This window comes from Natrix helvetica, assembly GCF_964273705.1.
Source record: "Natrix helvetica genome assembly, chromosome: Z".
NCBI classification, from domain to species: Eukaryota; Metazoa; Chordata; class Lepidosauria; order Squamata; family Natricidae; genus Natrix; species Natrix helvetica.
The window spans coordinates 100,547,388-100,573,122 of NC_138554.1; the positions used below are offsets into that span (position 1 = coordinate 100,547,388).

Genomic DNA, 25,735 nt, shown 5'->3' on the forward strand with positions numbered 1-25,735 from the left:
AGTGTTATATAATATCAGTATCACTTAACAACGCTCCTGCTTAGCAACCAAAATGTTGGCTCAGAAACTCTGGCATTTGAAGCACGCAACTCTTAAAGCTGTCAAGTTACAAGACCCTTGCACCCCTAACCCTTTAGGGGAAAAAACCCCCAGGGGTCTTCAAACCTGACAGCTTTAACACTTGTGGACTTCAACTCCCAGAATTCCTCCTCCAGTCATGTTGCAGTGACGTCATCTGCGTGGATCTGCTCCATCTTTGCTTTCTTCATTGTGGGCAGGGCTTCTGCTGAAGATGCCGACGAGTACGAGTTGCCACCAGAATAACTGCTGCTACCTCCTCCTCCTCCTCCTCCTCCAACAAAATCACCAGATTTGCTCCTGAGCTCAGCACTGGGTTACCTCTGCCCCCTCCCCCTCCTCCGTGCTTTTGAGGAGCCATGAGGCTTTTTTTCCCCTGCTCCCCCCCCACCTTCCTACTGGCTCCTGCAGCCTCATGGCTCCTCAAAAGCACGGCGGAGGAGGAGGAGGGGGCAGGGGTAACCCAGCGCTGACTGAGCTCAGCTGCTCCGAGCGGAGGGGAGGCGCCGCTGCCACGCGCGGAGAGCTTTGGCGGCTTCATCTCAGCCGCAGTGCCGGGCGGCAAATCCGGCAGTGCTGCCTGTTAGAGGAGGATGAGGAGGAGGTGGCAGCAGTTCTTCCGGTGGCGGTGGGGGCTTTGGGGCTTCACAACTAGCCTCAGTCGCCCCGTGCTCCTCAAAGCAAGTCTGGGGAACTCCTTTGCAGGCGGCCCATTCTAGCTGCCTGCAAAGGACCTCCCCAGCTTCCGAAAGGGAGCGCGCGATCCAAGCCACAGTATACTACATAATGATAAGAGGCAAAGAGCCTCATTTATTTTGGCCGGGAGCTTCATGCGGCTCGCGAGCCGCGTGTTCGCCACCCCTGATGTAGTTTATTTGGTTTTGGCTCAATCAGCTATGTGATCTTAGCTAGTGATTGTTTATTCACGAAATTATAATTGTAAAAGCCAGAGCATGGCATTATGTGTGAATACAGCATAGTAGCACTATCAGCCACTCTGCCATGATTTGGATTATGGCAGGACAACTTGGCTGGCAGAGGGGTTTGAGCCTATTGGTAACAGACTGTGTTCTACTTAGTAATCAAAGTTTCTGCAGTAATGTTTAATCTTCGTAAATTAATTGTTTCTGTTTTCTTTAAATAGTATGTCTGTTGTTTTTTTATTTCTTCCACTCCTCCTCCCTGTAGATAATCTTCAAATACATGGAGTGGCAAGGATATTAATATGCATTTTTCAATTACTTGGAATATTCCACTGGAATATTAGTAGATTCTTTCCTTCTCATAAAAATGATACAATAAATAGACTTGTCAAGACAATAAATAATATTCTGTATACAGATTAGAGAAATATGCACTTTCCACATAATTTTATTTTTTTTTCAGTTGTGTCATAGGCAACAATAGTTATGAAATAAATAATGTTGTAGAAATCAATTCTTAAAAGTGAACCCCTGGACGAAATATGTAACATGAATGCTACTTTTTATACAATTATTAGGTTGGGTACTACAATTATTATACATGCTATTTTAGACAATAATGAAGTTGCAAATTAAATTTTAATAGCTTGAAAAATCACTCCTCATTAGGGTGACTCTCCTGCATTAAAATCTTCCCATGTATAGTGCACAAGTAATTTATTTAAATAAACATACGTACAAGGATAATGAAGGGAGAAAAAACCTACAGAATTCAGGACAGTGACTGCATGCACTTGTGGGTGGACTTCCAACTGATCTTCTACCAATGGCACATGGAGTGGAAACCAAGAAAGAACTATGAAGGTCAGGTGTGACACCCATCACCACATTGCAGGATCTTCATACCTACAACACATTATGAAAAAAAGGGGAAAGATTCAAATGTCTCTGCAAGAACATTGAAAAGCATTACATAATCTTGGATCTTTGAAAGGGGCATAGGCAAGGAATGATTATAATATAATTGAATTTACAAAAAAAATTGCACAATGATTTGAATTAAAATTTACATATGAGGGAAAATAATATTTTTCTTCTAAAATGCAGCAAATTCTGATTTTTTAAATTTCTTTTTATTATTGGTATGTCACTAAAGAAGATAGCCAGGTTTAAACTTATCAAGCAATTGAACTATTGGCCATTATTAATAAATCGAACTTATCTGTCTTTCTTCTTTACATGCAGGATCATTATTTTAACAATGTAATGAAACATGTTTATATTTAAAATGTATTATTTAGTTATACATAATTTACATAACGGTTATGTAAAAATTATCAAATTATTTCAGACATATTATTTTATAATTTTCAACTGCTCCTTATTCTGGAATAAGTATGAATAAGTTCAGGAAAATTTAGTCACTTCATATTTAGTTACTTTATATTTAGTCTCAGTGAATAAATTAAAAATGGAAACATTTTTGACTGATAAATGTTGCTGGATTACAGTTTCATCAGCTTCAGCCAGCATCGGTAATAACCAGGGAAATGGGGAAGAACATGGATTCCTTATTCCTGATGTAACATGATTCATCATATGAAATAAGGCAAGTGTCCAACAGCCTATAAATTATGTCCACATCATGATAGATTGTACAATGTCTACAAAGAAATTATGTGACAGTTTGAACATCTTTTCTGAGATAGGTGCTAAATTTTTGGATTCTACTGCACCACACGAGTCCACACTTTTTGGCCTTCCAAGTACACTAGAATTCAAGTTACCAGAATTCTGAGCCAGAATAATTAAATATCCTCAATATTTGCAAGTTAAAGTCCCAAATTTTATGGAGGACACTCACTTGGGAAAAGAACAAGGCAAAGCATTCAGCAGTTTTTATGTATGTGTGTTATCAACTTTTATTTCAAACCAAGGAGGCCACATCAAGGAGCCCAACAATATACAAAAGAATGAGAAAGTGCAATTGAAAGAGCTGCTGAAGAGATACTCCTATTATTTCACTTTATAAACATAGGAAGTGTATAACACATAATCCAGCTCTTACTTCTTTGTGCTGAAAATCCAAAGATAGGTAATTGCTCTGTTCAACTAAATAAGGTTTCTCCAATAGCAATGGGAAAACTTTGTGACCGTGACTGAGCATAATCTTACTGCCACATTCATCGGATCTGGGTTATAGCCTTTCTACACTTCTTTCCCATCATATCAGATAGAATGGAGAGAGGAACATTTTTCTCATCTCTGTAGGATTACACTGATCAGCAACTGATATGGAAGGATTATTGGAAACAACCATTTGCCTTACTATCTATAAAAACACACAATAAGTAAATTAGGCTTTCCTCTGTTTTTTTCTCTTAGGTAAAGGTAATGTAAAGGTTCCCCTCGCAATATGTGCTAGTCGTTCCTGACTCTAGGGGACAGTGCTCATTTCCATTTCAAAGCCGAACAGCCAAACATGTCTCCGTGGTCACGTGGCCAGCATGACTAAACACTGAAGGTGCACGGAACGCTGTTACCTTCCCACCAAAGGTGGTCCCTATTTTTCTACTTACATTTTTACATGCTTTCGAACTGCTAGGTTGGCAGAAGTTGGGACAAGTAACGGGACCTCACTCCATTACGTGGCAATAGGGATTCAAACTGCCAAACTGCTGACCTTTCTGATTGACAAGCTCAGCATGTTAGCCACTGCGTCCTTCTTTTTTCCCCTGACCTCTACACAAAGACTTCCCATAATAAATAGGTGTTCTTCATCCCAACGCCTATCAATTTATATACCCATATATGTATAAATGGGTATAAATTGATAGGGGTAGGATGAAGAACATCTATTTATTATGGGATTCCTTCATGTAGAGGCAAAGTGTGTTCCGTTTAGCCGGCCTGGACCATTCATAACCTCATTTTACCTCTTGGCAGATATATTTTAACTGGGTAATTTTAATTGGGCATTTTTTAGGATTGTTTATATACTGTTTTTTATCTGCTTTACCTGTACAGTGTTTTATTGCCTCCTCTTCTATGTTTTTTATGTTTCCATGTTTGTAGTCTATTTTATCTATTTCATTCGACTGTACACCGCCCCGAGTCCCTTTGGGGAGAGGGGGCGGTATAAAAATTGAAATAAAAGGTAAAGGTAAAGGTACATGGAAATAGGGGGAAAACCCCCCAGAAGGGCTAGGGGGAAAACCCCCCAGAAAATGAATATATCCCAGAATATGAATCTCTTCCCATGCAGAAAAAAGAAAGAAATGGGGGGAGAATTGAGAAAGAATAACTTCAGACTGATAGCTGCCAACATTCAGTATAGTCTGCAATTTATAGTTTTATCACAAACCATTGACACTTATCTACTGTATCTATATCCATTTAGAAATAATTTTAAAATTCTGCATTTGAAGAAAGCAAGTTGTTCATTTCCAGAATTTCATTTAAATCTAAGATGGCTAGGAATTTAAGCATTTCTGAACAAGAGATGATATATCTCTTCTTAGTAATGGAAACATTACGATACTAAGGTAATAGCACTGATCTACACTGGTTATTATTTTAAGTAATAACACTGGTCTACAAGGAGACAGCCTCAGAAATGAAAGTAGCTTAATTTTACCAGAATTGGCTCACTAATAAAGGAAAATTAAGTCCTGAGCATTAATTGGCTCCAGTTTCCAAGATACAGCTTCAGGTCAAAATTGAACCAAAATAATTCAAAATTATGAGGGGAATGTGCGATTATGCTCCATAACTTTTTTGCAAAATGTAATATAGCAATGAGAATGTTGCCACACCAATCATTACAAATTTATCTTTTTATAGATACCAATAACATAGTTTTTCATGCATTTATTGGTTTTCAATATAACATTTTCATGCTTTTTCCATGAAAAACTGACAAGCTCTAACTTCAGATTAAAAGACAAGGTTCCATCTTTATTTGGTATCTAAACTGCACTTTTTGGCTTTTCTCTTGTGAACTGCAGTAGGGTCATCCCTGGGAAGATTCCAGTAGTAATTGGCAAGCATAGACAGACTCAATTTCCCTTGGTATCTTTTCTCCATGCATGCAATATCCTAGTGGAATATCTCTCCACGGTCATCACTCACTGCTCCACAGTTCAAAGGAAAATAGTTTAAATGCAAATGTAAGAAGCAAATTTTCAGTGACGTGTTTGCATCAAGTGCTTTATAGGACCTAAGCAAATTTTCCACGTGCTTTTCACAGTCATCTGCCTTGCTGTTCTCAATGTGAAGACAAATTCATACACTTCCACGTGGTTCCATTTCCGTTGTTCTACCGTACTTTGCTGAGAAGTTACGAAACATGATAATTAGACACCTCCCTCCCTTGTAGGCAAATATGCTTGCCTATGTATAAATCTTTATTGTGAAATATCTTGAAAACCTTAGCCAACCAGCACCTGTTTTCTAATTCAGCTAATTAAAATATGTAAAATTAACACATTTTATTTCAAAGGTCAATAATTTCCCAAAGTTTGTAGATCAGTGGTACCTCAGTCAGTACCCATCATTAAGTGGATCTGGGAAGCATGATGATACCAAAACAATGAGTATTAAACACATTTTTCCAATAAGAAATAATGTAGTGAATCATTTGGCAGCAGTGACGTGCGGTGAAGTTTATGGCTAGTGAGGCAGCAATTTTTTTAGACTTGTGGACTTCAACTCCCAGAATTCCACAGCCAGGCATGCTCAGTTCCGATTTAAAGCAACAGCTTTAAACTTATTTAAATAAGTTTTCTTCCTTCTTTTTCTTTTTCTTTTACCTTCCCCTCCTTCCTCCCTCTCTCCCCCCTCCCCCCTCTCAAACACACAAACACACACACACAAAGAGAAGTTGGATTATAGTGTTTAATTCCATGTAGCTGATTTCCAGAGCAAAGGAGGAGTTATTTTTGCCCTGTCCAATGGCATTTTCTTTGATAAAAGGGACGGAAAGATGGTCTTTGGGTTCCCTCCTTGAATGAGAGAATCCGTTTTAGTCAAAACGTTCAAATGTAATAAAATGATCTTCCTGTCTCAATCTATTTCATTGGAAAAGATGCCCGCCTGAGGAAAGAGCCTTTCATGTCTCTGAAAACCAGCCCAGGGTGGGATCTCTCCAGGATGGGCACAAGACCGATCCATGTTCACCAGCAAAGGGCAAAACTCTCTTCCATGGCCTCATTTCCCATCCGAAGCTTCCCCGTTTCTTCTCCATTCTTTTGCTTTCCGCAAAAACAGGGACGCGCTTTGGGAAGGTGGGAGCCCAGAGGAGCCCACTGGCGCCCACACCGCCCGCTCTGGAAGCCAAACTGCTGGTCGGGACTTCCCAGCTCAGCTGCTTCCCGGGCGGGTGGCGCCTGCCGGACGGGACAACAGGAGCTGTGAGGGCTCTGAGCGTCCACCTGCCTGAGCTCTTCCGTGGGCGAAAGAAAGCGCTTTAGTCAGTGGGGTGTCAGGGGAGAAGATAGAATCTCTCCTCCTTTCCCTTGACACCCCACTGACTAAAGCGCTTTCTTTCGCCCGCGGAAGAGCTCAGGCGGGCGAAAGGAAGTGCTTTAGTCAGCGGGGTGTGGGGGAAAGGAGGGGAGAATGCCTGAGCATTCTCTCCTCTCCCCCACACCCCGCTGACTAAAGCGCTTCCTTTCGCCCGCCTGAGCTCCTCTTCCTCTTATATATATGAAACTCCCTCGTGGATATTATTATTTTATATATTATTATTTCATGATGAGAGGGGAGGCTCTGCCTCCCCTGCCTCCAATGACCGCACGTCCCTGTTTGGCAGCCAATACTGACAAGTTCTAGGTTGTGCTTTGAGTACCAAACAAATGAGTACTGGGACAAAATATTAATGTCAAAATGTGTTGAGTACCAAATTCGATGAGTTTCAAAATAGTTCAGTACCAAGGTAAAGGTAAAGGTTCCCTCCCACATATGTGTTAGTCGTTCCCTACTCTAGGGGGTGGTGTTCATCTCCGTTTCAAAGCCGAAAAGTCAGTGCTGTCCGAACACCTCTCCTTGGTCATGTGGCCGGCATGACTAAATGCCGAAGGTACATGGAACGCTGCTACCTTCCCACCAAAGGTGGTTCCTATTTTTCTTCTTGCATTTTTACATGCTTTCGAACTGCTAGGTTGGCAGAAGCTGGGACAAGTAATGGAAGCTCAATCCGTTACATGGCAATAGGGATTCGAACCACTGAACTGCTAACCTTTCTGACTGACGAGCTCAGCATCTTAGCCACTGAGCCACCGCTGCATAAACAACTGTATTCATAGCAAGCACCATAACATTGACAAGACAACATATGTATTATGATGTCACCACACAAATAGTGTAATTATAAAATCACATCTAAAGTCATGTAGTTCACTTCACTGTGTAATAACATATACATTGTAATTTGTCTCCTGTTTTCATCCCAAGAATATCCATACATACGATTGTTAGAGTAATGGACAATGTCACAGATTTCTCCATTATCCTATATACGGTATGTTGGCTAAAAGAGTTTGTCACAAATTTCAAAATTTTAATAAAAAGCAGAAAAGGAACAAGTCGTTTTGGGGTAAATTTGACTTTGACAGATCCTTCAATCTATTGAAATATTTAAAGGAATTTACAATAGGTATATACCAGTGACGTGCAGTCAGGTAAGGCAAGTGAGGCACAGCCTCACCACTCTCATCATGAAAAAAAAAAGTAAAAGGAAAAAGCTGAGCTAGTTACTGCCTCACCGTGGATGACTCTGCTTAACTGTTAAAAAAAGCTGGAAAAGGTACGTGTGGGTTGGAGGGAGGGGGAGGAATTCAAACTTCATCCTCCTGGTGCTGTGCAGGGCTTTGGGCAAAGGCTGGAGGGAAGGACCCTGGCTCGCTTGTGCTCTCCCTCCCCAAGAGTAGTTTGATTGCAGGCAGAGCCACGTTGTGGGGCCAGTGTGTGTGCTACAGCGTGGCTCTTTGCCTGGCTTCCTGCCTCCTCTGTGGTCTCCTCACTGGTGCTCTCCCTCCCCAAGTGTAGTGACTTCCTCCCCAGGCCCCCATTCATTTCTCTCTCACACACACACAGCTGGATAAAACTATATAAAAATCTAGCCCAGCTTCACTGATTAAAAGTTTGAAAAGGCAACGTGGCTCCGCCTGCAATCAAACTACACTTAGGGAGGGAGAGCACAAGCGAGCACTGAGGAGACCACAGGAGGAGGCAGGAAGCCAGGCAAAGAGCCATGCTGTAGTACACACACTTCCCCCCAGCCTCTTTCTTTTGGAAGGCTCGGATCTGCTCCCCTCCGGCTTCTCTGCCTCTCCTCTCACCCCAGCCTGCCAGCAGGAGGTGGTGGGTGGGCTTTATTGTGTTCCAGGCATTTCCCACCCAGACAGCAGGCTGCATTTGCAATGGTGGAGGTGTTTGGGAAAGGCAGCAGGGGGGGATGGCAGAGGAGCTGCTTTCAAGCCACTGGAAAAGATATCCAATCCAACTTTTGTGTGTGGGGGGGTTTGTTTGAGAGTGAGTGAGAGAGGGAAGGGGTAGGAGAGATAGTCCAATCCAACTTCTGTGTGTGTGTGTGTGTGTGTGTTTGAGAGAGGGGGAGGAAGGGAGAGAAGGAGGAAGGAGGGGAAGGAGAAGAAAAAGAAAAAGAAAGAAGGAGCAAAGGAGAAAAACAAATGCTGTCGCTTTAAATTGGAACTGAGCATGCCTGGCTGTGGAATTCTGGGAGTTGAAGTCCACAAGTCTAAAAATATTTGAAACCCAGCACTGTGTCAGTGCCTCACCAGTCATAAACCTCACTGCACGTCACTGGTATATACTAATGTATACTAAAGCTGAATAAGAAAAAATAAACAATCCATTAAAACATGCAAAGAAGAATGTGATAACTGAAAGAAGGAAACATTAAAAAAAAGTTTTTACCTGATGTCATCCAAATAATCTATTTTAACATTGTGGCTGAATTGTTAAATAAATGTTTATCTGTCTGTTTTTATAATAAAAATGGCTGAGCATTCCTTAACTTTGATGGAGACTTATTTTATCATATAAAAGCATTATAATAGTTAGTTATTATTGGCTTTATTATATATTATAGTTAGTTATTCAGCTAAAATTAGGATCAGAGGTTTTTGCGACTAAGATGAGAGGAGAAAGTGGCAATAAATGAGAGACCTGTTATTCATGTAAGACACAATCTGTTCATAGACCAATATAATAGTCATACTTGGAATCACAATTGAGTGAGACAGGAGTTCCTTTTTTCCCCCCTTTCTTTTTTCTTTTCAGACACTGCATAAGATTTGTCACCCTTCAGTGACAAGAACTCATCAACCTTCCATAACTGGTAAAATCCCAGATTTCTCCATGTAAAACTTGGGCTTCAAATTAAATGTAGTGTAGTCTACAGTGCAAATAAAGTTATAAGCAACTTACAAGAACAACTACAGAAAACTATTTTTCTATTACCTAGATCTAGGAATGTTTTCTGCACTTTCTCGCAACAAAAGATCGGAGATCAGCGTCTCTGGGCTGGATCGTTTCCCATATCTGTTAAATGAGTTTAAAAATTAAATTTATTAGATTTTTTAAAGAAATAAAGCACTAAATAAGTATGAACATGCACAATTGTCACCTAACATTCCATTGCATATTTATTATTCCAACCATAATAATATATCCTGTTTTACAGATCAATTGAAGAAAAATATATGCTATACAAGAGCTAGTATTAATAACAATGGGAAACAATTCAGCTTAACTACTGAATGAAAATTAAAACACAATTGAAACATTGCATCTCCCCCCATATGCAATCTACAAATATGCAACAGTTGATTGATATTATACATAGGATTTCTCAACAAAGGATCTGTGTTCAGTCCTGCCATCTGCAAATAAAAGATCCAAGAATACTGGACTAAAAAAACTCCTTGGAGAGACACAGCTGGTCAAAACTCAGTAACTGTCCCCAATGTTGCATCTTTTGATATGATGGAATACAACTTCTTAAACTTCAGCCGGTACGGCACAGAATAATTGTACAAAATATACAATACAATCAAGGGTGAGTTCCTGCCAGTTTTAACCTCTTCTATAGAAGAGGTTCCACAAATCTACAGTGCCATTTAGAACTGGTTCCAGCTCCCTGCTCTCGCCCGTCCGCACATCATCAAGATGAAGAGCGAGAGGAGGAATTCTGGGAGTTGAAGTCCACAAGTCTTAAAGCTGTCAGGCTTGAACACCCCTGGGGTTTTTTTTCTAAAGGATTAGGGGTGCAAGGGTCTTATAACTTGACAGCTTTAAGCCTTGCACACTTCAATGCCAGAGTTCCTGAGCCAACATGACTGGAGGAGTGTCACGATGTTAAAAAGTTTGCTAGGCATGAACTGACTGAATTGACACTCAAGAGTTAAACTAAGAAAGCTTTATTGCGCAGGTCATAAAACAAAGTTATCTGAAAGTGATTTATTGCGCATGCTTCACACATTCCAGAACTTTTCCTTTGTTCTTTGTCCGGCTGCCAAGTTGGCAGGCGGAACATTTATTATCAAAATGTAACCATTAGTTAGTTCTGTTTTATTTGCTTTTATTATTTTATTATTAAAGTTTGTTTATTAATTAGAATATACTTCTCAAAGACTTTTATTTCTTTTCTTAACATCTTGATTGATATGCTGAAGGGAATCAGCCCGGTCCATTGATCTCAATTTTTCTCCAGGGTGTTTTTTTTCCCCTGACAAGGAGGACTTCTGGGAGTTGAAGTCCACAAGTCTTAAAGCTGTCATTGGAACACCCCTGGGGTTTTTTTCCTAAAGGGTTAGGGGTGCAAGGGTCTTGTAACTTGACAGCTTTAAGACTTGCGTGCTTCAAATGCCAATGTCAGCGTTCCAAACACCATGCAAAAGTAAATCAGAGTCCAGAACAGAATCATCCTTAAAGTTCCAATTTAATAATACAGGCATGTTGGCATTATGCTATGAAATTCCAACTCTAATGTACATCCTGTGGGTTCACCCAGTTGAAAGTTCATGACCTATCCCCACACCTCATAATTCATCACATGTTCCAATCATCATCTTCCATGCTGGCATCTACACCCCTCTGCTTCCGGTCAGGTGTCGAGGCGCGGAGACAAAAGATGAACTTGAGCTTCTAGGAAGAATCACAATACATTCTACAATCCTACTCCTTTCTATTCCCACCTCCCAACTACTACACTAATGAAACACATAGGAAATTATAAGAAAGTGTGGCAGGCCAAAGATTCTTAAAGGAACCTCTGCAGGCCTGACAGCAAGAGTTTCTGAGCCAACATTTTAGTTGCTAAGCAAGAGCATTATTAAGTGAATTTCACCACATTTTACAAGTTGGCCACGCCCACCCAGTTACATGACTGGCAAGCACTCCCACCCAGGCACATGGCCGGCAAGCCACTCCCACCAAGTCACATGGCTGGCAAGCCACTCCCACAAAGCAGGGCATACCTACCGAAGAGGTTCTAAAAAATTTTGAAACCCACCACTGAATACAATATAGTAAAAGTTAATTAGGAAAATATAAAGGTAAGCATGATGATATTAAACATTAAATACTCATTAAAAGCCTGATGATACAGAACGGTCATCATTATGTTCATAAAACATAACTAAAAAGGAATCAAGGTAATCTTTCTAAAGAATAATTGTGCTACCTTAACCAAAAGAGATAACATACTATTCATCCCTGCAGTGGCAGAATACCATTTGACCAAGCAACTTACAGAATTTCATTTTATTGACAGTGAATTAAAATTTAAAGAGATACTTTTAAAAAGAAGTTTTATAAATCAGGAGACAGAAAAAGGAAAAAATGCAATAAAAACTATTTAGTTGCTGCAGAAGAAAGTACTAGTAAAGCTTACAAAATATCAGCAGATCTAGATTTAGAAATACTGTTTTTGTTGCAATTTTATGCATACTTGTATAGTCAGAGATATTTTTCAGTGTTTCTCTAAATCATCAAAAGCCAAATATGTGTCTTTCATGTAGGATGTGAAGGGAGCCAGCTGCATTATTAAATTGAAAACACGGTATTTTATTTCATTATACAGTTGATTCAAATATTTATCTAGAATGGTCTGTGGCTTGTTTCTTCATGTCTTTCTCAAAATATGGACCAGTGGATCTACCTTAAGCAGCAGAGCAAGTAAATATTTTTTCTAATAATAAAGTACAGGGATTCTTATTTGTTTTAAAGAAATGTAATGATAACGAAGTATTTATTGGAATCAGTTAATAAGATTATTGGCTCATGTGTTTAAAAAGAAATGATTTATTTTCTATAATTAAATAGTTTGAGCACAACTGGCATTCTCACATGCTTGAAACTGAGCTCAAATCTTTTTAGTTAAGCAGTTCTACTATCAGTTTTAAGACAATATTTCTTGCTCACCCAAAGAAAGAAAGTAAAATAAAAATAGATTCCTTAAGAGTGCCACTTTAATTATATATCCTTCAAGAATTAAATCTATTGTTTATATTTGGAAGATAAAAACTAGAACATGGTAAACATATTTTACTATATTGATGGACTTTAATAGAGATATATTTATGCAATGATTACAACTACAGCATGGTGACTTGATGGTTTAAAGACTTCTGTGCAGATAAACTCACTATGCATGAGGATAATTTACTCACTCAAAATTTAGAAATGCTCATTTGTCTGTTCAGTACTGTATATTATCAAGAAATCAGGTCAATATTTTTGTAAATATGGTGGGAGTTGGCACTGAAACATCTCTATCCCATATGACAAAAATGTCCTTAATACTCAATCTACAAATTAGACCAGCTTTGCCTAATCTGGTACCTTTTGTGGTAGACATTTACTTCCACTGTTCCATGTCAACCTGGATCATCTAGAAATGCTAGTTTGAGAATTAAGATGGAATGGCCTCAAAATATGTGAAGCTCATTCTGTTCAGTTAGCAAATGCAAGGGAGGGAGGCTTGGTAAAGGTAAGTTAATGCTGAATGCTGATAAGCTTTGTAGCTGCTGCTTACAAAAATTAGTTCTGAATTTTTCCCTCTTAAGAGTCTCCTATTCATCTTAAGAGTTCAGAGTCTTATCTGTCAAAGCTGGTTTTTGGAAGCTTTAGAGCTATGGGCATAGAAAACAACTACATTGAATATTTTACCCACTATAAATCTGTTTTTCAACATTGTGTCTTTTGGAAAACAATATGAAAAGTCATCTTTTTTTCTGGAAAGAATGGAAGAGCGAATTGCAAGAAGATATGAAACATAACAGTAATTTCATTTCTCATTGATTAATCACAAAGTTGGCTTTTAAACTCATCTGTCGAAATCCTTGCTAATATCTGTGGTAACGGTGATAGAATACAGACTCTGGCCTGACATGATTTGCCAGATGTTTCTTATTAGTATTACGCTACATTACTTTCCAAACCTGATCAGTTAGACACAGATCAGGAAGAACACTCTGAATCCTACAGATGCATAAGAGTGTGTCAGAGGGTCAAACAATCCTGGGAATGAATCCTTCCGCCAAAAATTCTTTCCCACAGTGAGAATCTGCCAATCTCAAGTCAGCAAATAATGGGATTTTTGATTTTTTTCAAAAGAGCAGGAAAGAATAGACTGTTTGAAACTTAGCAGAAATTCTCCCCCATCTCCTGTTCCACAAAAGCAATTAGCAGGGAGACAGACTGATTAAAAATTTGGATAAAAAATTTTATTTCAGATTTTCGTACCTATTTTTCTCTATATTATTCTTTGTTTATTTGAGAAATTATACATTCCTTCTTTTCTTAGATAATTTCTATATGTAAATCTTAAATCAGTTTCTAATTCTCTCTGGTGGAACCACAAAGTCTACATTGGCTATAATCAACTTTAAAAAAAAAAATCTAACCCAGATTAATTATTTCATTTGGCTGAAATCATGAAATAAACCTTCAAGAATGTCTATGTTTTAGTGACACATGGAAACCCCTTATTACACACAGGATGCTTTCCTGTAAACATGTGTTCTTCATACCAGTAGTGGTTGGAATGCAAATTGTTGTTGCATGTTTTTAAAGAATTTACTTTTTCGAACCTGAACCTAAACAAAAAATTTCATACTACTGAATACAAATTGGTTCAATTTCAAGGATTTTTTTTAAAGTGAGTGTTCAGTGTAACTCAATAATTTTTCAGTAATTGTTATTTTTCTTAACTGACTTAACTGAAGCATTCTTAAGGTCTGCAATAATTTAATTTCATCTAGCCTAATAAAAAGTTCCTACCTATAATTTTTTTTGCAAGCCTACTATTGCTTTGTATGAGAACTGGAGTATACCAAATTTAGTCATTCTGTAGAAGATTCCTGTACAGGAATATCGTACACTTTGGTAGAACTTTTATTTGAGGATTCATTGCATGTGTCATTAGATACTTCTACTCAGTTTGGCTTTGCTTGATTTTACGTCTAACTTCTGCAGATAGAACGATAACATTTTTTATTTATTCTCTGATATACTCTGGTTATTTTCTGTTTTCCAAAAATCTCTATGTACAGATCTGTACAACTCTGATAAACAAAAAATATCATATTTTCAGAGTATAAGACTCACCAGAGTATAAGACGCACCAAGGTTTTGAAGAGGCAAATTTTAAAAAAATGTAGGTAGGTAAATAAAGGGATAGAGAGGGAGAAAAAGAAAGAGAAAATGGGTAGGGAGGTAGGTAGGGAGAGAGAGAGAGAGAGAGAGAGAGAGAGAAATACAGTAGGTAGGTAGGGAGAGAGAGTGTGTAGGTACGTAGGTAGGTAGAGGGAGAGAGAGAGAGGTAGGTAGGTAGGTAGGTAGAAGGATAGACAGAGAGAAATAGAAAGAGAGAGAGAAATACAGTAGGTAGGTAGGGAGAGAGAGAGTAGGTAGGTAGGGAGATGTTTCCAGGTGTATTTATCCATGTGCTGGAAAAGGAAATTGCTGACAAACCTTAAGACTTTGTTTCTGCTGGCACAGCACTTGATCAATGTAATTTTCCTCAGTTAAAGAGCTTTCCAAAAGGGAAAAAGGTTTTGTACTCTGCAAACCTCCCCAAAATGGCCCATTTTTCGCAAAAACGGGCCTGTTTGTTTTCAAATAAAAGACATGAATAGCCTTGGGGGGGCTTGCAGAGTGCTCCTGGGGAGTTGGGGGGGGCAAAAAAGAGCAAAAAACGCCCTGTTTTTTGCGAAAACGGGCCTGATTTGTGTTTTAAAAAATTTCATGCATAGCCTTATGGAGGCTTATAGAGTGCTGTTGGGGGTTGGGGGGGGGCAAAAAATGCCCCATTGTTTGCTCATTTCTGCCCTCCCAGCTCCCAGGAACTCTCTGAAAGCCTCCATAAGGGTATGCACAGCCATTTTGGTGAAGGGGGGGGGCTTCAGGAGGCAAAAAATGCTGTATTCGATGTATAAGACACACCCAGATTTTCAGCCTCTTTTTTGAGGAAAAAAGGTGTCTTATACTCCAAAAAATACGGTAATTTTAGCAGTTGGGCTTTATACTTTTTAAAATGGATACATGACAAATGTTTACTTACAGCTTTCCAGCCACTTTTGGAAGAACCATGACACAATATTGCACTTTATCTGATATGCCTGTTCATATCTGAAAACTCTCACTCCTTCCAAGAATAGAACAGGGCAGACACTGGTCCATGATCAGTCATTCAAACGATACTGCATACTTCGTGGCATCCTACTTCTGATCTCCTCTACCTCTGTTGTCATTGACCAAGCAACAACAGAAGTAAAACTGAAGTATAATTTCATTTAAAACCGGCTGCACGATCTTGAATCCGTCACTCCCTATCAGCCCAAATTGGATCAAGTTGTGTGACAAGCCACATGAAAAACAAAAACACCAATTGCAACATACATAAGCTTCATTGTAAGAAGCAGTAGGGAAACCAAAAACCCACAATTAAGAATTTTATTTCAATATTTGTTCTAGATACAATTTTAAGTGTAGCCAAATAGAATTCACATATTTGAAGCAAGTCATTATATGGTATTTTGCTTTGTATTGTAGTTTTGTAAACCTGGTAGAGTGGCTTATTAAATGAACAAGGTTTAGCACCACTGAAGGCCATCATAGTGACAAACGGGATCTGCTTAAATGTATAATTTAACATTTTAAAGCATCCCAATTGATTTCTTTTGTCTGAATTTGTGAAGAACTGCCCTATCCAAGAAACAATTCTGATTTGTTTTATGTTCATGTAAACAACATAAGACAAGAACCAGAATAAGGCTACAGAGAGCAATAACAGCTGATTGAAAAATGACAACACTTTATGGGAATTGTTTGCTGTTACATGCACAGTTACAGAATAGCCTTGTTGGCAATTCTGGACAATTAAATGCTTTGGAAAAATGTAATGGAACTTTGTTTCTGCACTGCAGCAAGATTATTGTATACACAAAGATGAAAAGATTCAGCATTAGCACAATGGATGAATAGCTGGTGAAGATCCTTTTCGGGAGAGGGGGCGGTCTAGAAATTCGAAGAAAATAAAATAATAAAATAAAAGATGACAAAACTTCCTGAGATGGCTAAATTGACTGATCTGAGAAAAGACAATATCTACATTTATTCCTGACTTGAAACCCCTTATACATTGTGAACCCCAAAAAGAGAGAACATGGTTTAAGATTTTAATAATTAGAGAAAATAACAAAAATAAGAGAGCTATGTTGTACCTATAGGGTAAGAAATAAACTTATAATTGTACATACAGCTGCTAAGAAGATCAGAAGTATTTCTTTGTATCTTTTCTTCTTTTTCTGTTAATCTTTTCCTTTTCTTGTACTTCTAGCTTTCTGTCCAATTTATTTTTCTCACTTTCTATTAGTTTGTATTGTTTTTACTTCCTCTTTAGAAAACTTTTAATAAAATATAGACCAAAATGCTGAAAGAAAAAGATTTCTATTCAATTCCTGAAATCTTTTAGCTATTTTACTGCACAGACAATCATTTATTTATTTGCAAAAACAACTTCAATGGATAATATTATCCTTCAAGCTTCTAATTCAATTCTCCCTGCTCTAAGAGTCCATAGTAAGTGAAAAATCTAATAAAATCCTATTAGTTTTGAACTGTAAATCAATTAGTGGTTAAGTCCAACTGGACCATGTTATAATCAATTCTTGAAGCTAAATGGGATATTTTATAATCAGTTGAATTATAGTATTAAAACATTAAAAGGAAGAGATTTTACTTCTGAATTTCATTTCTATTATTCAATTTATAACATTGAAATATTAAAATAATCTATAGCTCTAGTATTTTCTTAAGACTTCTCTTCAAAAGTTAATTCCAATATGCATGTACCCTAAAGATCTGTATCTGAACTAATTATTTTACAGTATACAAATCTACTTTTTAACTAAAACTTGGAAGTCTCAGAAAAAATATAAAACATAATAGCCATTTTTTAAAAAATACAACAGTTTAAATCTTGACTAATCTCTCTAGACTGAACTGCCCAGAAATCTTTTTGATTTTAATGGGTCTATTCTTGTTATGTCTTAATCATGAAATCCTTTAAAATGACGTTTATTCACTAATAAATATATGCAGCATGTACTGTATGCCCTTCTTTGTAGGCTCCTTTGAATTCTAACTTTTATTTGATAGGCTGTCCAATCCATGTTTATTTTAAGAAAACAGAATCATAAGGAAGAAAATAGGCATGGAAGTTGCACTGAAACAATCAATTGAAAGGATAATGTACAAGCCAATTGAATAATCTCCATCACAAAGTATTGTATTTCAATTTCAATTCTAGTGAATTTTAGGTTTATTTTTATGTGTAGATAGCATATAAAATTCATATGCAAATAACATCAGATTTTTGACATTGTACAGGTACTCCTCAACTTATGATCAAAATTGAGCCAAGAATTCCTGTTGCTAGGCTGGACAGTTATTGAGTGAGTTTTGCTCATTTTACAACCTTCTTGCCACAGTTCCTATGTGAATCATTGCAGTTGTTAAGTTAGTAACATAGTTGATAAGTGAATCTGGCTTCCCCATTGACTTTCCTTGTCAGAAGGTTGCAAAAGGTGATCATATGACCCCAAGCATGGCAACCATCATAAATAACACCAGTTTCCAAGCACTGAATTTTGATCACATGATCACATGGGAATTCTGCAAAGTCGTAACTATGAAAAATGATTGTAAAGCACTTTTTGGTACCATTATAACTTCAACGGTGACTGAACAAATGGTTGTGAGTCAAGGATTATCTGTATTTATCTTTTTGCAATGAAGCTTAAGAATCCACACTATCTGGCAACTGTACAATAGGAAATCCAGACACTTTTAAGATAAAAAGGCCCTTAAGTGATTATTTAAACAAAGATAGCATTTTGTTTGAATTGTTCAGCCTATAGGACCTATTGGGTCCATTTTATATACAATCTTTTTATGCGCAAACACAGACATAGGTCAATTATTATAAAAAGGTTTAAAATTATTTTATAGGAATATGTTTTCAGTTGACTAATTTCTGTCATAAGCTAGTATATAAATAGTTAAATAACATTTTGGCATACAGAGATTCACTATTAATGATACAAGTGTGAATATATGTCCTAGGAAGCCTATTTTACACATTACATCTACTGGAACATTTCCTGAAAATTATGTAAAGACTGGATGCCCGAAAATGAGTGAGGAAACTTTCTGTAAACAATCAGTCTAGTCTTGAAACGCACGCCATAAGAGAAATCATTCACATATAAAATTCCTTAGGATTCTAACAAAGTAAGATCTGACAATGCTCCCATTTGTTTCTGCCATGTTTGATCATAACTATTAGAATTATTTGAAGTTTTTGTCATGTCCCATAGTAAAAAACTGGGTGGGGGTGGGGTTCTGTTGATTACACCAAAGTTGTAGAGAGGTTAGATAACAATTTTTATTTGTTTAATTTTTATCTTCATATTTCCTTCCTAAAAAGAAAAAGTGGCACACAAAAATCTGCGGATAAAAGTGTGGGAGCAGGATCAACTTAGAGAACAGAGATGGGTGTATACAGTCCATGAGCTGCCTGCGCCTTCGTTCTTATGGTCTCCTGAAGGCTAGTGATCAACCTTGTCGAAAAAAAGATCTTCCCACTTTAAGCAATGAACCTCAGCACTGCTACATTCATTAAAATAATCTCTCCATGCAATGCTCAATATAAGGGTCACATTTCCCCATCTACAACATGCTTGTATCTGAAAATTTTAGATCAAGCAGGGCATAGATTGTATTCTTTACTTCCCCAATATGAACAATATTCTTCTTGCTCTCTTTGCCTTTTTCTCCTAAGAATGTTTGCCTAGGATTGATAGGATCCAATGCCATTCACCTCTATCTTCAAAAGTTCAAACTGCATTTATGGTGACAGCTCCATATTGGGCTGATGATGGCAAAGTGAGGTCAAGCACTGAGCAAATTAAAAATATGATCTTCTTTTCTACATTCTTAAGTATGGTCACTTTGTTAGTCTGTTGCAGCAAAGACAACAGTCTTATAACACCATCAACAATAACACATTTATTATTCCATAATTTTTTATGGTTTAGAAAGTTGATGGAATGAACAATTGGTAAAAGCATAAACTATAAAATGGATTGGCCTTCATCATGACATAAGATTGAATTTCTTCCTATTGATAGTGCATGCTTAGAGTAAACAGCCATTTCTGTGATTTGAGCACGATTAACAAAATCAGATAGATTAACAAACAGTAATAATAGAGCTATTATAGGAGTTCATATAACTCATTTTTTCTTGAAAGATCCTTTGTTTTCTACCTTATACTTTGTTGCTTTGATACTTATTAAAGTATAATTTAAGTCTTTAATAATTGCAAGGTACCTGATTTTTTAGGTGATGCTTTTTATTGTTGTATAGGATGTCTTTCCACATTCAGAAGCTACCTGGCTATGCATACTTCCTAATCTGAAAAAAGTCCCATTGGAAGAATATAATTCAAATGTAAGTCAGGCAGGCTGCAGACCATTACAAAAAAAGTAAATGAAAATACATAGATCCATCTCAAGTACAAAGGTATTTTCTTTATCCCATATGCCAGCCCAGCTTAAATTATTGGACAATCACAGTTATTAAGAAAGGTAGAGAGAAGGAATGGTGAAACCGACAGCTCTGTCTCACTGCTATTGGAGAGAAAAACAATTCCATGCCTATTTTTTTTAAAAAAAACAATAGATTACAATGGGCCCCACTTAATATGTATCCACCACCAATGAGATAAAATCAATGCCATATGTTTTGAAGATTGCCTTGCAATAGTATTGAACTTTGTTACTTTTTATTACAGTTTACCTGGAAGGAAAATTCAAGAATACAACCAGTTGGGATCAACAGTCTCTAGATTCCTCAAAATAAAGGACAAAGTTAACAGGGAAGTTGCCATTGTTGGCCAATGGTATCAGAGAAATGCAGTCTGCTTAATAGTTTCATAGGAAGGAAATTTCACCAGGAACAACTCAGCTAGTCTAGTTTCATGTGAGAAACATGCATTTGGAACAATTCTACATTTTTTCTGCATAATTGAACAGGAAGTACAAATGTGCTAAGATCAAAATGGCACTATGGTCAAGTTCTTTCATTTTCTTATATGGAGGACATCAGGATAAAAAAAACTTTTACGAAGACAATGGAAGATTTAAAAAATACAATAATCATATCATATCCCTCCCGCTTTTACGCTGAATATTACCCTGGTACCTACCTTTGCCGTGTTATGAGGTTAATGTAATGCCTCAATGCTGAGTAGTACCTGGCCATATCTTCTGCAGGTGCATCCTCACCGGGGCTGTCTGGTTTAGAGGGATACGCTTCTGCCAATGTTCCCAGACAGATCAGCAAACACAGGGCAAGTGTCATCATGGGAAGCCACAACCGCATTGTCCCCTGCATCTGTAGGAAAACAGGAAATTGCAAGGGGGGGAAAACCAAAGGATTATTTCAATATTTCTCTGTTTCCTTCTCCCCCAGGAATGAAAAATGTGTGGTTACCAATTATTTGCCTTCACAAAGATTTTTAGAAGAAGCTCATTCAGCTCTACTAAGTCACCATTTAGAGTCATCTGTGATTGGCTTATAAGCCTACATAAGTAGATAAATAAAGAAATAAAATTATCTGTCCAGAGGCTACTTTCTAAAACTAGAAGATGGATGGATGGAAATTTTCCTCTGTTGCTTGGAGAAATGCTTCTGTAACCTTATTAGCTTGCTTACTAGCCCTGTAATTATTTAATGTTGAGTGGAAACCAGTTTGTGGTCTGGCTTTAATGCATCACGAATTGCTATGAGGTTATTTTGGTTCATGAGCAGTATAGAACTCTTTTAAGTAAAAAGAAGAAAAAATATATAATTCCTCTGAATGAAATTACATTCTGAAGAATTACATCCAGGAAGATACTTGTATCAAATTCCTTCCCTGTTTCCTTTTGTAGCGGCTGTTATTTTAAAATTTCAAAACCTTTTTTCCTTGTGGAAGGATGTCTACACCCTAATATATCATTCAAAAAGGCAAAGTACAGCTATTTCATCTTTTCCTTCCTTAATGGATTTGCCCTAAAAAGAAAACTATGATAGAAGAAACAATAGGATTAAAAATAGAAAACATCATGGAATCACCTTCCCCGCTAAATTCCATCAATTGGCACAGGATTGCAGAATAAATATATTGTATGAGTTTGTCTAGATCTTCTCATGGGTATGTTTTATTTTTAAAAATGCCTAATTCTTATATGTTGTTTATAAAATTCAGCTGAAAACTTACTACATTTGCAGGTTTGGTGCCAAATGTTCTCATTAGCTGCATAACAATGAGGCATTGAAAATGATTGAAAATCTCCAATCACTGCTAATTCAGTAATGCTTACAACTGAGCTCTAGGATTTGTGTCTGAATGTTAGGATACTCTCCACACACAAAACACACACCTTTTCTTCCATTGTGAAAATGGAAAAATTAACATTGGGGTCCTTTGATTAAAAACAGATGTGGATTTACACTAGCTGCCCAACAAATCCTTTCCCAACCACACAGAAACCGATATAATCCAAAATTATTATATAATCCAGATGTTACATTCTTTAGAAAGTCTTGTTTATTTTATTGGGGTTTTGTTGGCTTGTTTTCACATTATTTTAACTTTTTCCCATAAACTGCTGATAACAAAGGAATTCCAGTTGCCTGAAAAGAAAAGAAAAGAAAAGAAAAAGAGAAAGGAGGAATCTTTCTCCGGAAAGAAGTGGAAATAAAGCGATGAAGATTCTCAGTCATCCAGAGAGAGTTATCTGGAAGTTGAGTCATAGCAATTGGACTTCTTTTCTTTGGATTTGAAAGATTTCGCTGCTTATCCAACTAATCAGCCTGAAGACGCTTATTTGGATAAGCAGCGAAATGCTTCAAACGCAAAGAAAAGAAATCCAGTTGCCATGACCCAACTTCCAGACTAGAGGAAATAAAGGTATATTAAGAGCAGGCGGCACGTCTCTCTTATACGCCCGGGTCCTGGGGAGCTAAATGGCAGGGATAAAAGTCCTAAGGAACTTAGCCACACGCTTAGACTGCTTCAGCATCGCGCGGGAAAAGTGGCGAGCTTTTAAAGCGCAAGAAAACGGCGCTGGATGGAAAGCTTTCCTCAGAAGGAACTGGTTGCCGAAGGAAAGGAGGTCTGAAGGGACAGGGAAGGTAGTAGACATCGAGGAAACTCAGTCCGGTCGAATTTTCCGCGAGTAGAGGCGACTTTTCCTATAAAAGAGAAGAAAGGGACGGAAAGAAAGCGATGCGATTCGGAACAGGCGCCTGCTCACCTTTTGTGTTGTGTGAGACTCTCGCTTGTTCTGCCTCTCCCGGATTGGTATTGGGCGTTTTTCCTCGCCAATAGCTCAGCTTTCCCAATGTGGGGCTGCGCGCCTCGGCGAGGGTATTTTATGGCTCCTCCGGAAGACAGGAGGGGCCTCGGGCGATCGCGCATGGGTGACTTCAAATCCCCCCCACCCCTCGCCCGCGGTTTCCTTAGTCTCTGTTTGTCCCGCGTTTGGCGTTGGAGGCAGCTTCAGCTCTTGGCGCTGTCTTGGGAGGGGGCGCAAAGCTGTTGAGTCAGAGGCTCTTCACCTCCTGCCGCTATCGGACAACTTTAAGTGAAACGAACAAACCGGGGAAAAAATATTTTTCTCCGATTTTCTGCCGAGCGATACATTTTGTCAAGGCTTCGGCAGTTCCACTGGTCTCTCTGGGGAACTACTGAATCCAATAGTTGAGCTGAAGCTTCTTGGATGAGAAGTGAAAACTCTTTAAAGAAAAATAAGGAAAAAAGCACCTTTGGGACAACCTGGATGACTGAGAATCTCCATAACATTTAGCTATTGAATCCAAACTTCTGAGGCAGGATAGGTCTTTAACACGTCTTTCCATCAGCCTCCTTGCTTTCATTTGCCTTGACTGTTTCCCAAATGTGTGGAACTATATTTCAGCCACTGTTCTGTGGGGAACCCAACACTATTGAAAGGCCTCTGGGTGAGATGGCTGGATTTTATTGTGCAGTACAGTGGGACACACGAATACATCCCCAACATTCAGTGGAGATGGCATTTGACAGGGGACTAGGCTCCTACAGGGACTGGCAGCAACTGTAGACTTCAAAGGGGAACCCAAAGGTGCTTTTTTCAAGAGGCAGATGGATCCTGATTTTTCTTCAAAGATGTTTTGCTTCTTATCCAAGAAGCGAAAGGTCTTCAAAGAAAAACCAGAAAGTCCAGTTGCCTCTTGAAAAAAAGCACCTTTGGGATAACCATGACCTGGTGACTGAGACTCTTTATAGACTTTAAAGGGAAAAGTTCTTCAAGGGCGCACCAAGAATTTGCATTCTGTCTGGTCCCTGGGAGGCAGCATATCTAGAGGTCTGCACTCTTCTTTTTTCTGCCAACATTGATCTTGAAATTGAGAATGCAGTCATCCCATGATCATTGTGCTAAATTTCAAATCTAGAAATGGAATCCTGACAAACTAAAGCTAAACAATAAACCTTGTTGGTTGTTGCCAGTTGTCCCATCAGGTAAGGCCAAGTGACTTTAGAATTCCATCAATTTGCACAATCATATCCCTTGATTCACCTGCTACTTTGTTGACATGAAGATTAACTCATGGACAAAAGAGTAACAAGACACATAATGAGAAGTTTATGGGAAAAGTTAAATGTATACTGTTTTATACATTCATACATGCTACTTTTTCTAGATTTATTGGTGTGTATGATCTACTGAGAACATCAATAAAGACATTTCTATTTCACACATAATATACACTAAATGATGGTGGAGGTTTTTAATTTTGTATTTATTAAATTTGTTTGCTCCCCATCTCACCTCAAGGCAACTCTGCTTACAACATGCAGTTTTTACATGTACTAAAAATGTAATGAGAATTGCAGATTTGCTCACCTTTGCAAGTGAAAGGAATGGTTTATGTTTTCTTGCAAAAATTTGAGATAACATGAATTTACCCTTTGTTTCAGTTGGAAATAGAAAAGAATGAAATAAGAGTTGGAAGGTACCTTGTAGGTCATCTAGTCTAACCCCCTGCTCAAGCAGGAAACCCTATACCATTTATGACAGATTGTTGTCCAGTTTCTTCTTGAAAGCTTTCAGTGATGAAGCCCCTACAAGCAAGTTAAGTGTTGGTTAAGTGTTTTCATTGTCAGAAAATGTCTCCTTATTTCTAGGTTGAACCTCTCCTTTTCTTGGCCACAATTTTGAAAATGGGGAGCTACTGTCTTCTTCCAAATTTGAATTTCCACTCTATACTTCTGGATTTCCTAGTGGTGTCTTTATCCCTCTGTCTCACCCAAGTCTGACCCTTCTTAACTTTTCAGCTCAATCAAGGCCGCCAAGCCAAGGGTCCAAGCCCTATACATATTTATAAGCTTAAAAAAATAGGGTATCAAGTCACCAAGCAGCCAAAACTGACACGCTCTCCTTTGCACATCAAGTACCAAACAAACCAGGACAGTATTTTCATATCAAAATGTGTTGGGTACCAAATTCAATAAGTTTCAAAGCAGTTGAATACTGAGATATGAACCTAGTTTCCAAAATATGATAGCTTGAACCAACTGATTTGATCTACAAAATATTTTTGGAAGAGGTAAAGACTGTGTTAATTGGGTAGAATATGTTAAAGGGTGTACATCAGTGGTGGGTTTCAAAAAAATTTAGAACCTCTTCTGTAGGTGTGGCCTGCTTTGTGGGAGTAGCTTGCGGGCCTTGTGACTGTGTGGGAGTGGCTTGCCAGCCATGTGACTGGGTAGGAGTGGCTTGGCAGTCATGTGACTGAGTGGGCATGGCCAACTGTAAAATGTGGTGAAACTCACTTAACAACGCTCTTGCTTAGCAACCAAAATGTTGGCTCAGAAACTCTGGCATTTGAAGCAGGTAAGTCTTAAAGCTGTCAAGTTACAAGACCCTTGCACCGCTAACCCTTTAGAAAAAAACCCCAGGAGTGTTCAAACTTGACAGCTTTAAGACTTATAGACTCCCAGAATTCCTCCTCTCGCTCTTCATCTTGATGATGTGCGGACGGGCGGTGGGGAGCTGGAACCGGTTCTAAACGGCACTGTAGATTTGTGGAACCTTTTCTATAGAAGAGGTTAG

At 38.2% G+C, this 25,735-nt stretch overlaps 1 protein-coding gene across 1 annotated transcript; it reads right to left on the reverse strand.

Moving 5' to 3' along the window:
• Positions 1–1,420: 1,420 nt before the first annotated feature.
• On the reverse strand, positions 1,421–23,057 carry NPY (neuropeptide Y). Its single transcript, XM_081969969.1, has 4 exons — positions 22,898–23,057; positions 20,803–20,990; positions 9,486–9,566; positions 1,421–1,907 (listed from the first exon to the last, which is right to left on the reverse strand). Exons 2-4 carry the CDS (start codon positions 20,988–20,990, stop codon positions 1,883–1,885), a joined length of 294 nt encoding a protein of 97 aa, XP_081826095.1. The 5' UTR covers positions 22,898–23,057; the 3' UTR covers positions 1,421–1,882.
• Positions 23,058–25,735: the final 2,678 nt, after the last annotated feature.